General features: G+C 37.9%; 2 protein-coding genes across 2 annotated transcripts in view; one reads left to right on the top strand and one right to left on the bottom strand.

The window, feature by feature from the left end:
• GAR1 (GAR1 ribonucleoprotein) overlaps positions 1-13,510 on the bottom strand; it is a 90,111-nt gene that overhangs the window by 55,274 nt on the left and 21,327 nt on the right. The window lies entirely within an intron of this gene.
• Positions 1-13,510, top strand: part of CFI (complement factor I) — a 55,165-nt gene that overhangs the window by 30,539 nt on the left and 11,116 nt on the right. Inside the window, exons 3-8 of the mRNA XM_063107272.1 lie at positions 551-704; positions 3,544-3,725; positions 4,539-4,652; positions 4,793-4,903; positions 7,831-7,851; positions 12,396-12,431. Of these exons, the coding sequence (XP_062963342.1) occupies positions 551-704; positions 3,544-3,725; positions 4,539-4,652; positions 4,793-4,903; positions 7,831-7,851; positions 12,396-12,431 (618 nt within the window). The remainder of the gene's footprint in view (positions 1-550; positions 705-3,543; positions 3,726-4,538; positions 4,653-4,792; positions 4,904-7,830; positions 7,852-12,395; positions 12,432-13,510) is intronic.

The raw sequence follows: 13,510 nt of genomic DNA, 5'->3' as shown, positions 1-13,510 counted from the left end.
TGGAAAAGGAGGAAGAAAGTGCCCTGTTTGAGCCCGTCTATCTCTATCACCTGTTGGAGAAGAAGAAGGCAATAAATTGTAGAAGTTATTTTGTCAGTGTCAGACTTTTTCTCTCCTGAGGCATTAAATGCCTTAAATACGTGAGAATACATAACCCTTTCTACATTTTGTTAACTGTTTGGCATACTTTTAAGAGCGCGGACTTTGGAGTAAGATCCATAGAGCAGGTTCCAATTCCTGGCTTCACCATTTGGGCCAGTAATTTAACTTCTTCTAGATTTAGCTTCCTTGTGTGCAAAAATGGTGATAACCACAGGCGTAATCTTCACAGGGTTGATGTAAGGATTTAAGGATCTTCTATATGACTAGATAGCACAGCCACTGAACATAATAAGCATTCATAAGATAATTGCTTATTATTTGTTAAAATATTCGTACTGTTCAAAGTTAATTTGAAATTAGGTATTTTATTATTTTAAAGTCTTTTAATTAAGAGGGGGGTAAAGTGAATGCCTAAATATTGCTCATTGTTTTGATTTTTTTATTTTAGGAAGTTTTAATGTTTCCTTGAAATATAAAAATAAAGATTCAGAGGGAATTGTTGAAGTAAAACTTGTGGATCAAGATAAGAAAACATTCATATGTAAAAGCACCTGGAGCATTACGGAGGCCAACGTGGCCTGCCGTGACCTTGGATTTCAGCAGTGAGTGTTGGCATCAGTGGATTTTCTCAGGGTTGATTTTGTTGTTCCGATCATTTGCTTTTTGGTTATCTAATCTTTCTGTGCCTCAATTTCCTCATATGTAACCTGAGAATATCAACTACCCACCTCATAGAATTATTATGATGATTAAATGTGTTCATTTTCACCTAGCACTTAGAACCCTGCTGAGCACAAGCATCTGTAAGTTTGTTAAAAGATCTGGACATAAATCCTTTGGTGATTCCAAGAGCTACAATACATTCATTACTGTCTATGTCTATTCATCTATAATTATGTCCACCGTTTCATACCTAATATTGTTTATTTATGCCTTTTCTCTTTTTTCCTTGATCAGTTGTGCAAAGGTTTGTCTATTTGCTTAGTCTTTTGGATTTTTGTATTTGTAAATGGTCTCTTGTTTCTTTATTTTCTATTTCATTAATCTTTGCTATTATCCTTCACTTTAGCTTCTTTTCCTTATTTTCTTTTTCTAATTCTTTGAGTTGAATGCTTAACTCAACCATTTTCAATTTTTCTTAGTTTCCTAACATAAACATTTAAGGTACAAATTTTCCTCTAGGTTGTTTTCATCTGCATGCCATAAACCTCCATAATTGGTATTTTATTTATTGCCCAGTTCAAAATATTTTCTAATTTTCAATATAATTTCTTCTTTAACCCATATGTAACTTAAAAGTTTATTTTTACTTTCCAAATGAATATATTAGTTTGCTTTAGGTTAATTTTTTGTTATGGATTTCCTCTTTAACTGCATTGTGGTCAGAGAATGTCCCTGTATGATGACAATTTTTTAAATATTTGTTGAGACTTGCTTTGTGGCTATTTTTTAAATGCTCCATGTGCAGGATTCTATATAATAAGTATGTTATCCAATTATAATAAGCAAGATTAACTGCTTTGTTCAAATCTTTTTCCATTGCTTTACTTCCAATCTTTCAGTATCTTTATATTTCAGGTGTGTTCCTTACAAACAGCACATACCTAGATTTTTAAAAATATCTAATATGACAATCACTGTTAACTAGAGTTTGGTCCATTTACATTACTGTGATTACTTACATTGTTGGATATATTTTTCCTATGTTATTTTGGGCTTATTATTTACCCTGCTTTTTCTTTGCTTTTGTTTCTTCCTTTTCTAATTTGTATTAGATTAATAAAAATTTTTTAAAATCTTCCCCCTTTTCTTCCTCTACTTGGTTTAGAAATCATACATTATATTTCTATTTCTTTAGGGGTTATCTTTGAATTTTTACCATAAATCTTTGACATAGGAAGTCTTTCCCTTCTTCGGTAATAATAGAAAAAGATGCCATTACCCCATGAGGCTTCCACTATTTAGTTCTACCTGAAGTTAATTACTATCATTATATAATAAGCAGTTATTATCCCTATTCTTTGGTCAGTGCTTACTCAGATTTACTTCATGTTTACCAACTCGTGGTTTGTTCCTTCTTTCATCTCACTCTTTCATTCTGGATTCAATTTTCTTCTTCCTGAAACATATCTGCTAGTAATTCATTGGTGAGAGTCTCTTATTGTTCAATTGAGCAATAGGATATTTCTGATTTTCAGCAGTTTGTAATCTTCAACCTGTGGTTCAACCTACTGGTAAACTCTTTCAGTATTTTGCTGTTACATTTTGCATAAGCTCATAAACAACTTCTCTGATTGTAGCCAGTGGGGATTTCCCTTACTTCTCTAAGAGTTCATTTTAGGCATTTATTATATTTCATATAGTATTTTTAGATATTTTCCAGTTGAGAGGTCTTTCAGATTATTTATCTATCAGATTGCCCCACCCAAATGGCTCTCTTTTGTTCTCGTGGCATGGCTTCATGAATACTATATTTTCATTATGAATCTGAAATAATTAAAATTACCCTCCTTGTTCTCTTTGTGCCTTTCATTCTAACTAGTCAATTTATATTGCCATTACTGTTTTATTTTTGTTTCCATTTGCCTGATGCATCTTTGCTCAACTTTTTATTTTTAACCTATTTTCCCCATTTAACTTCTAAACAGAAGCAAGGAGCAATTGAATGTCCAGGAAGAAGTAAATTCTTCACTGTTGTAAATTGTTCACTGTAAATCATCATCTCTAGGATATTGGTTCACTGAGGCAGCCTCTTCAGCACACAAATTCTGAACAAATTAAGAAGTCCAAGCAATGGCATATAGCTGCAAAAACATCACCTTAATACTATCAAGGCTGAATTGAGAATATAACTTAGTGTAAAAGCAAAACGGATCTACTAGAATTAAACCAGCTTAACCTCCCAAATCTTAGGCAATAATGGGACCAACCAGGTAAGACTTAGAGCATGGGACAAGCAGAGAGACTCCCAAAAGGAAAAGAAGGAAAGGATAAGCTGACCAGGCCTGATTTATACTACCAAAATCCTCTGACCAAAGAATTCACTCCCTTTCCTGGAGAGAAATGCAATTAAGGAATAGAGAGAGACCAGGAGAAATAGACCTCAGATTAGAAGGAAACATCAGGAGTGAAAAAGAAGCAGTCATCCTTAATAAGAAAGAGGGAAGAGAAAACCAATATTTGCTGAGTGCTTGCCATGTTTTGAACCCTAGTTAGTTTAAATTGATTATTTTAGTTAATCTTTACAAAACCAGTGAAGTGGTTATACTCCCTTTTACAGGTGAAGATATTGAGGCTCAGAGAATTTAAGTATCTTGCCCAATCTATAACATGTATGTAGAAAATGAGAGTATATTACTCTAGACCCTCATCTCCTACAATAAGGTTATAAATGCAAAGTACTAATTATTCTACGTAAGGTTTCATTTATTCTATTTGCAGAGGTGCTTTTGATACTCATGGAAGGTTTTATATTACTGACGAACTTCATATAAATTCTGCTGATTGTGTGCATGTGCGTTGTCGGGGATTAGAGACCACTTTGGCTGAATGTACTTTTACTAAGAGGAGAACGAAGGGTTACCAGGGTTTAGCTGGTGTGGTGTGTTACACACAGGATACAGGTGAGTAGAGTGCTTGGCTAGTATTTTTCCTTCCTTCAAGGTTGTTTATTTCACACCAAGTCCATAGTAAATAAGCAAATGATTCATACCCAGTTGCCAGTCACAGTGGCAACAATATGGACTCTATCATGTTTTGGGTTGTAGAGCCTAAATTTGTGCTTTTCCCTATTGTACATTTTTGCCATTCAGATATTAGTTCTATTATTCCTATATAGTAAGCAAAGTTGCCTGACTCCCCTTTGCTTCCTTGAACAGCTAGATTAAAGTTACTACAGCAAACACAAGTCAACCAAGCATGAGAAAAAAAACCTCACCACCTCCTTTGAGAGTTCCACGCTACATATGTTCCTTTAAAAAGTTGACATGATCTTTGCTTTTCCATCCTGACACTGGAAAATTTTAGCCATATGGATGGTGTTAAAGACCAAAAGCACACCCTTCCCTTTTCAGTGCTAAAACATCTTGGGAGTGGGGGTGGGATTCGTGCAGCAGCATGAAAGTAATGGGTGAGAACCAGTGTTCGCCAATGGCAGCAAGTGCTCCTGAGCCCTGACCCCACCACCCCCATCTCAGCGAGCACACACTCCGCCAGTAAATACTGGTTTTTAGAGATAAAGAAAGGGCCTCCCAAAGCCAGCTTTGGCATTTGTTTTCCTATTAATCATATATTCTATGTTGATACTACCAATATATTTTATATCATTTTTTGAGGTCAGACTTTATCTTAATGACCCCATTATCCCAAAAATGTGATAAGGATGTTATGCTGCAACTCCATACATAAATTTCACAAAGATAATTCCTGCTTTACAGCTCCTCCAGAAAAAGAGTCCTTTCAGTGTGTGAATGGAAAATACATTCTTCAGAAGAAGGCTTGTGATGGTGTCAATGATTGTGGAGACCTAAGTGATGAGCTATGCTGTAAAGGTAGATTCTAGCCTTTAAATCTCCCAAATTTATTCTTCTGACTAAACGAGTAAAACCAAACAACTTTACCACTGAATTTAAGATTCCATCTCATTCAATCTTAAGAAATGCAAAACACCTCTTCTATTATGTTTGCACAGAGTGCAGAAGTGGAAGTTTCCGCTGTAAATCGGGTGTGTGTATTCCAAACCAGTATAAATGCAATGGTGAGGTGGACTGCATTACTGGAGATGATGAAGTTAATTGTGAAGGTAATTTAAAGTTTTGCAGTGACTTTTTTTTCATTGTTGAATCCAGGGATTCTGCACCTTTCCTTTAGGTAAATTGTAATCTTAAATGACCACCGGAGGGTGTCACAGTGAGAATACTACTGAGTGGGCATTTCCATTTTGTCAATAGGGGCAATATAATGGTGATTTCTAACTTTATTATTTCTTCTGCATTTATTAACTGGAATTCTATAGAAAAAAACTTTCCCTTATCAACTATTTTGTTTCCATGAAATGTTATTCACAGTAGAAAGGCAGGATAATTTCTTTCTTTTACTTACCAGCTTTCAAAGCAATGAGTTAGTGCTCTGGACAACCTCCAATGGTGAGAAATATTTATTATGTACCTACTCTGTGCCACACAGACTGACTTTTTGCTCCCATCAATGCTTTCTGGAGGAAAAATCTCTTTAAGTTATTACATTCATTCATTTATCCAGTGAATACTTATTAAATTCCTATTTTGTGGGCCAGGCTGTGCTCTAGGTGCTGGGGTTACAATAGTGAACAAAACAGCATTGCAAAAATCCCTTCCCCTTCATGGATCTTACCTTCTGGCAGGGGAAGAAAGACAGTAAATAATAGAAATATCAAGTAAAATAAAAAGTACTATAAAGAAAAATAAAGCAAGAAAGGAGGATATAAAACATCAGGGGGGTAAATTTTGGAATATTAGATAGGGTGGCCTGGGAAGACCTCACTCACTGAGGTTACTTTTAAGTTAACAAGCTGGAGGAAATGATGGAGCCTGCCACACAGAGGTCTGCGGAACAGTGTTCCAGGAAGAAGCAACAGCCAGTGCGATGTTCCTAGCATGTCTGAGGAACAAGTAACAGGGCAATGGTAGTGACGCACTAAAGGTGGGGACGGGAGGTGTCAGAACAGATGAAGGCTGGTTAGTGAGTGAAATGGGGAGCCACTACATGACTTTGAGCAAAGGAGTGAAATGATCTGCCTTGGGTTTTAAATTAAGATTATTTTGGCCGCTGGGTGGGGAATAGGCTATATAAGGACAAGGGGAGAAGCAGGGACACCAGGTGGGAAGCTACTGCAGCCACCCAGGGACTAGGACCTGCTGGTAGGAATAGAAATGACGAGATGCAATCAGATTCTGGATATATTTTGAAGGTGGAACGGACAAGATTTACCAATACATTGGATGGGGGTATGAGAGTACGGGAGCAGTCAAGGAGGGCTGAAGGCGTTTTGGCCTGAGAATGGAAAGGCTCGAGCTGCTATCAACTGAGATGGGGGTGCTGCGGGAGGAGCCACGTCATTTATGGGACTTACCCAGTGGCGTGCTGGTAAACGTTTAACAACTGGCTTGGGAGAGGAAGAGAAAAGCCCTGATTGGTAGCTTTTCCCCATTTCTGTGGTATAAACCCTCCCACCATAAGTGCTTTCAAGCTCTCGGCAGGACGTCACAGAGCACGAGCGGGGAGTGACGGGCACGACGGGCGTGTGTGGACTGCGTCGGCGCGGGTCCTGCAGCTGCTGTGCCTGTCTACCCTTCCTGCTCAGCGGTGAACACCTCGCAATAGGATCTAATAACTTTTACAGTCCACATGTCCTGGGAGAAGTGCCTGATACATAAGCATTAAACACATGTCGAAGATATGTGTGGATAAATGAGTCTGTGCAAATTATACTTTGTCATTACTTGGGATTCCCAGGGTTAGACTTCACTGAAATTTTGTTTAATTTTCCATTGACATCAGTTCTTCAATTAAAGAATATGCTTTTTGGGATTTCAAAGCATATCTTTTGAAGGGTCTATTAGCAGTTAAACACCAGTGCTTACTCATGCCTTTTCGTTCAATCCTTAGTGAAGAGTGGAAGAAAAAAATGTTTTCAGGGAGGAGGACAGTGAACTACGGCTTTTGCCAGGGAAGCTCTCCAGTTTGATCTTACTTCGGTATAATGATGTTCTGGGCTTTTTTTCTCTTCCTCTTCTTTTCCCTCCTACCCTCCCCCCACCCCCCCATTTAAAATGCCAAAGTTGAATGTCAAGGAACACAATTTGCTAGTTTATCAGGGGGGAAAAAATCCTATTACAAGAGAGTAAGAACAACATAAATCTTATTTTCAAATCAATTTCTTGAATTCATATCAAAAATACATTTAGTCAACTGTCACTATTACTTCAGTTTACCTTTCTTTAGGATGAGCTCTGCCTCTTGTATTTCAGTACTGTTTCTAACCTTACCCTCTAAAAGAGGGCAAGCGAGAGCAGCAATGTAAAATTAAAATACTGATATATTCATTGACTTCTACTTTAAGTGGCCAGGTCAGAATCGCTAAATCCAGGGAAGCTTGGATTATATCTTGATTGCACTCATTTTTTATATGCCCTCCTTTTATTAATATGTTAACAATAGTCATAAATTTGGTATATCTGTATAGTAAGTTTTCTGTTAAGTATGTGCTCAAACGTACCTAAGATATTAATTTCTAAAAACTCAAGTATTCAAATTAAAATGATTTCCTTGCTGTGGTGAAATTGGTGTGTGTTTAAGCGCAAGATGAAAATTTTGTTATGCAGTATTAAAAATTAAACTAAAATGGCATTCTGTAGTTTCCTTTTATCTTTTTGTAACTATTAATTTAAATTGTTAGGCTATTCCTGAAATATTAATGATTTTTGTATATTTCATTCAAATGAAAATGATCTCTTTGTTATATTGAGCTTTTTGTTTTGTTTTTAGGAGCTGGACATCTTGCAATTCGAAGTAAATCTATTTTTTTTTTTTCAGTATTAGAAAATGTATGTTACAGAATTGAAACCAAAAACAAGGTGCTATAGCTTTTATGATATATAGTCAGTATATTAATATGGTGTGTATTTTTTTCAAATGAAAGTTATCCTCTGCTGTGGTACATTTTTTACTTTTGGCTTTTGTTTTTTTCAGACTTTGCAACTGTGGCTCAAGGTAAAAATTTAATTAAATTCTTAGGATATTGGAAAATTGAAAAAAAAAACTAATGTTCTCTTGTCTTATATTTTATTGCACCTATTAACTGAGTATGATATGATCGAGTTACCAATAACCCAGCTTTAACATAAGTTTAGGAACAGAGGTCTTTCTTCAGTATGATAAACTTTCATTCTCACACACCCCATTCACAACCTACTGACCAAAAAGCGCCCAAAGATGACTCTTCCTGCACATTTCACCTTTGCCAAATACCTTTCTCATCTTTAATTTTTTTCTCAAAAACCAAGGCAACTCCTGAAGAAATTACCACCGAAGGAAAAATATCTTTTCATGATAGTCATTTGCCTATTTACTTATTAAGCCAGATGTCCCCAAATCCTTCAGCTCTTTGGGACTACCCTTTTCTTAAAGATTCATATAAAATTACTTAAGTCCCCAGCCCACATAATAGCAGAAGTTCATGGTCCTCGTTAGGATTTCCTAGGATTCCTGGGGGACTCACTAGCTCAAGATCATCCCTTGCTCTGAATGCCTATTCTCAATAATTTCACTGAATTCCTTCTCATTTGTCATTTGGCCCTCTGAAGATGCTGGTTTTGTTTTTTTCCTTCTTTACTCCTTTTCCCCTTCCCTCTCTCCTTCCTTTCCTGCCTTTCTCCCATCCTAGTTTCAAACCTCAGGGAAGAAGGGATGAGTTACTGATACTCCTTAATTCACCATATATGACCTTCACTGGTCCAGGCAAAGCCCATCTCTTGTTTTACTTCTTTATTCCCCTTTATCCCTATACCTTACTCCCACAGGCAACCATTTTAATGTGATTTAATGTGTATATCCTTTTGTTTGTATGCATTCTTGTGAACAATATAATTTACATACTATACCGGGTTATAGATCTCATATTTTTTCTCTTTTCATGAAGCACTACATTTTAAAGATCTGTCCATGTTGCTATGAGTTCATTCAATCTGTTACTTCTAACTACTGCATAAAATACTCTGCTGTGTTCATCTTTCACAATTTACTCTCCACCTTCTCAATAATGGACTCGCAGCCTGTAGTCACACTGTGATGAATATCCTCTCCTTAAGGATGTGTGGAAGAATTTCTTTGAGACATCTAGCTGGGCAAGGGATTGTTGAGTCTTGGGGTATGCCTCTCACTTTGCTTGCTAGTGCATGTATGTTCTTTGGCAGAGCTGTTATGTACTGGGATTCTACTCAATCCCACAAACATTTAGCACTATCCACCCTTCTAATTTTACTGGTTTCATACTGTCAGGTGATGGCATTTTTTATTAACTTGAATTTTTGTAATAACCAATGATTTTGAGTTGCTCTTCATATGCATACAAGCTTTTTGAGTTTCCTTATCTTTTCCTTTCCCTCATCCTTTCACTAGTTCACATCCTTTGCTTAATTTGATGTATCTTTCATTGCAATCTTCTTTCTTATTGATTTGCAGGGGTTCCTTTTGCATTCTAGATATCAATCCATTGTCATGTTTAAACATTGCAAATAGCTTCTTCCATTTTGTGACCCACCTACTACCTCTATCCATGGTGAGATTTGTTGAACAGAAATCCTTAATTTTTACACAATGAAAGTCATCGACTGTCTTTCTCATGGTTTGTGCTTTTGAAGCTTTGTGCTGTTCTTTTAACATCCAGTACACATCAGCTACACTGGACTTTCCCACTTTCTTTTTCTTTTCTTTTCTTTTCTTTTTTTAATTTTTATTGAATCATAATTGATTATACATATTTTGGGGGTTCAACATTGAGATATGTTGATCAAATCAATATTATTTGCATATATATTGTTACAAATCATACTTATTCTTTATGCCCCTTGTCCAGTCTCTCCCTATCCCCCTCTCCCACCCCCTCCCACTTCTGATAACCTTAGATTTCTTCTCTCCCTCTGAAAGAGTAATGGTTACTCTGTTGATTTGTTGCCTAGATGATCTGTCCAATGCTGAGTGGTGTGTTCAGGTCCCCCAATATTATCACAGAGCAGATGCTTCTTCTGTCACTCTGGAATGGGCTTTGTGGAGAGAGACATCCTCTTCTTTTCTCTGGTCTCTGCTGGTGACTCTCCTTGTGTCAATGCACTCCAGTGGCTGGCAGACCACCTGCACAGTGGTTGTGGTATCTAGCCACTTTTGTGGCAGTTGTGGTTATTGTGGTGGCTGTAGTGGACAACCTACATGGAGGTGATGTTTTTGGCATGCTCCTTACCTTGCTGGTGGCTCCTGGCTCCAAACCTCAGGACCCTGGGAAGGCCCCAATGGGTACTTTGTTGTTTCTTTCAGTTCTGTGTTGGATTATTTGCTGTTCCTACCACTTAAACTCTGTGCTGGAACTAATTTGTCATCTTTTGCTTACTTCTAAAATAGGGGAATTTCCTGTGGGGACCAACACTTGAGCTCTGTGGTTGAGCTAAATTGCTGCTTTGCTGCTGATTCTCTGGGGAAGGCTTTTTGTGCAGCTCAGGTTTTAGTGGTTGACTTTATAGGTACTTCCGGATTTAGTAAAATCTGCTGCACCTGGGTTGTGTAGAAACACTGGTCTGGGCCTGAGTCTTTTCATGAAACTGCACCCCATGCAGTTCTATATTCCTGACCAGTCTCCTCTGAGTGATCCTACGCTGATTGGGAGGCAGAGGAGCTGTCCTTGCTGTGTCCCAGTGTTCTCCCAGTGAGCCCGTCTCCCCCACTGCCCATGCTGCAAACACTTCCCATGGGACAGGCCATGCACCAGTCCCTTGCGATGACTCACTGGCCTCTGAGTGGCTCCTTTTTTCATTTGTTGTGGCTCCTCACTCTTATGTGGGTCCATGGGTACCCCATTAGTGATCTTTCTGGCCTGGGGACCACCATGGTTGTCTTCTCCCATGCTGCCTCCAAGCAACTTCATCCAGAGGGCACAGCTGCACCTTTGCCAGCTCCTCCTGCTCTGTGCACTCAGCAGCTCCAGCCTGGAAATGGCTGGGATTCAAAATGGTTGAAGAGGTTTTTTTTCTCTCATTGTGGCTTCTCCCACCTTCATGAACTCCTTAGATTTCTCCTCCTCTTCCCCTGAGCTCTAGCAGCCCCAGTTTGGCTATCATTGCTTTTTAATAATTGTAAATTAGTTGATCTGTGGGAGAGAGTGACGCTGGGGATTGTCTATTCTGCCATCTTGACTGGAAGCCCAAAAGGGGGTGTCTATTAATAATTACCTAGGACCCTTCTGTGCACCCCAGTCTCACTGGTTCCCCTGAAAGACCAGGAGGGTTTTATGAGGTGAGAAAACTCCATGCACAGCCTGCCCAAATGTCCCTCTCCCAACAGGGGAAGATTTGATGTCAGGTCATGTTCTTGCAGCATCAAGAGTAGGAGATCATACAAGTGAAGATGCAAGGCAAAGAGAATATCAAAGCCTTCCTGGTAAGAAAAAATTCCATTCTGTGGTCGTTGGAAGCAGAAATATCTGCTCTGTCAAAGTCCTAGATTCCCTTATTACTCTGTCCTATCTGAAAAAGACCTGGTGACAAAGAAACAGTGGCGCAGAGCAGGATGGAGTGCCAGAGGGGCAGCCTGAAAGGGCCGAGAACCTGGCGCAGCGGGTCAGGCATGTCCCCATTTTCTTTTGTTGAGAATTTAATGTGAATATTTGAGTCTTCTCTGATTCTTGAGGGTGCTTTTGTGAATGCTTCTGAGCAGAGCTTCTCTTTGTTCCAGAAGACAACTTAAGTGTGTGACAAATATGACTGTCCCAAAGAGAACTTGGGAAATCCAAGGATGGGACACAGGATTGCTGCAGCAAAGTAACATTGCCCTACTGGGCAATGCCATCCCCAGCCACATCCTCATCCAAGGTAGAGCAAGATGTTGGTGGGAAATCTCCCTTGGGATCCTAGGTCAAAGAAATTATGACCCTGTCCACTGAAATGTTCTAGAATGGCAGAGTGAAAATGGGAACATCCTGTATAACTTCAAGCAAAAGTCTAAGGGAGAAAGGAGAATTTTTTTCTTTTGACTTCTACATCCCAGATAATGGTAACCATATCCAATACCAAAACCAATGAAATATCATGCTTGCATGACTCCTGTAAGAAGTACCTTTCTATGACAAAGTGAGAGGAGCCTTTTTAATGTCAGCTCAGGACTTTCTTGGTCAGTGTCCATGACTCTCCCTACCTCATATAAAGACTCTGTGAATGCAGAGAGTCGAAAGAGAAGATTTCCTTCTCTTATCCATGCATTTTGCCTGCTCTAAATACAGAAAACTGCAACACCATGAGTCCTACCATTCACTTGTCCCAGCAGACACCTCAAGTTTGTGGCCAGCAGGAATTTCTGTGTAGTTCATCTTGAAACTTTATTGCCTAGCTGTAAAAAGGAAATAAGATGACATGTTCTGGGGATGTTGTACAGTCCTTTTTAAAGGGAGGACAAGTTTTAAGACAGAAAATTATCAATGTTTAAACAATTTAATGATTTAATTTCCACTATAAACACAACTTTAAACATTGGAACTTTTTGTTTTATCATAGAAGAAACAGAAATGTTGACCGCTGATATGGATGCAGGTAAGTTAACATTATACTTTTTTTACTAGTGGTTCACCTGTTAAGCTTGCATTTTAAAGTCATGTGGGGCAATGCATATATCTGTATATAATCAATTCAAGCAACAATTCACTTTGATATCAATTTAAATTGAACAAATATTACATTGTTCTTTTCTTTTCCCTCTTGCTTTTAAGAAAAACAAGCATAAATGATTCTTGAAAACTGCTTTTAAAACTGGGTTAATTTAGGGCAGCCCATGGCTCCCTTGGGAGAGCGTGGTGCTGACAACACCAAGTCAAGGGCTAAGATCCCCTTACTGGTCATCTTTTTAAAAAATAAAATATAAATAAATAAATAAATAAATAAAAATAAAACTGGGTTAATTCATATGGCTAATTTTGAAGTGAAAACAATACTCTAGTCCTACATAATGTTTTTCTATCTGATATAAACTTTGCCAGGTCAATTTTGTCAAAACAACCAGATTTCAAGAATGACTCATGACATACATTTTGAAATAGAAAAATAATAGATGTTAATTGAATTAAGCTGTTCTTTCAAATTGTTATAAAACATAAAAATAGGAGGCCTTTGAAGATCTATACCCTGGAAATTGTGCACTAAGAGCCAAATTAAATTTAACTGTTTTGTTCTTGGGAAGGTAGTAATTAATTAGAGCTTTCGGGTCAGACAGACATGGGTTAAATCCTGATTCAGTTATTTATTAGCCATGTAACTAATTGGAATAAAATAGCTCCCTGTTTTAGGGAGATTTTAAAATAAACTTCATATTAAACTCCCTTGTAATTGCCAGGCCCCAAAATTAATATGAATGGAAGATTTAGATTTTGAAACAACAGATATCAATCAAAAGGGATTTTCAACAAAGGCCCTTTATTTTCTTCTCAAGATAGCATTAATTTTCAGATACTACCCAAGCTGGTTTCACAGTCCTCAACGGATGAGGTCTGTTCTTCCAAAAGTTCAAGCAAACACTTAAGACTTACCAGCACACTCTTCCCCCAACCCAGTTTTTGGATGGCTGAGACCAGAAAAAATCTTCCATCCATGTTCATTCACAACTTCTCCCACTTGGG

This window comes from Cynocephalus volans, chromosome 9 (genome assembly GCF_027409185.1).
Source record: "Cynocephalus volans isolate mCynVol1 chromosome 9, mCynVol1.pri, whole genome shotgun sequence".
Classification (NCBI taxonomy): domain Eukaryota; kingdom Metazoa; phylum Chordata; class Mammalia; order Dermoptera; family Cynocephalidae; genus Cynocephalus; species Cynocephalus volans.
Note: the sequence above shows the minus strand (reverse complement) of the source record. Positions and strands in the feature narration are given on the sequence as shown.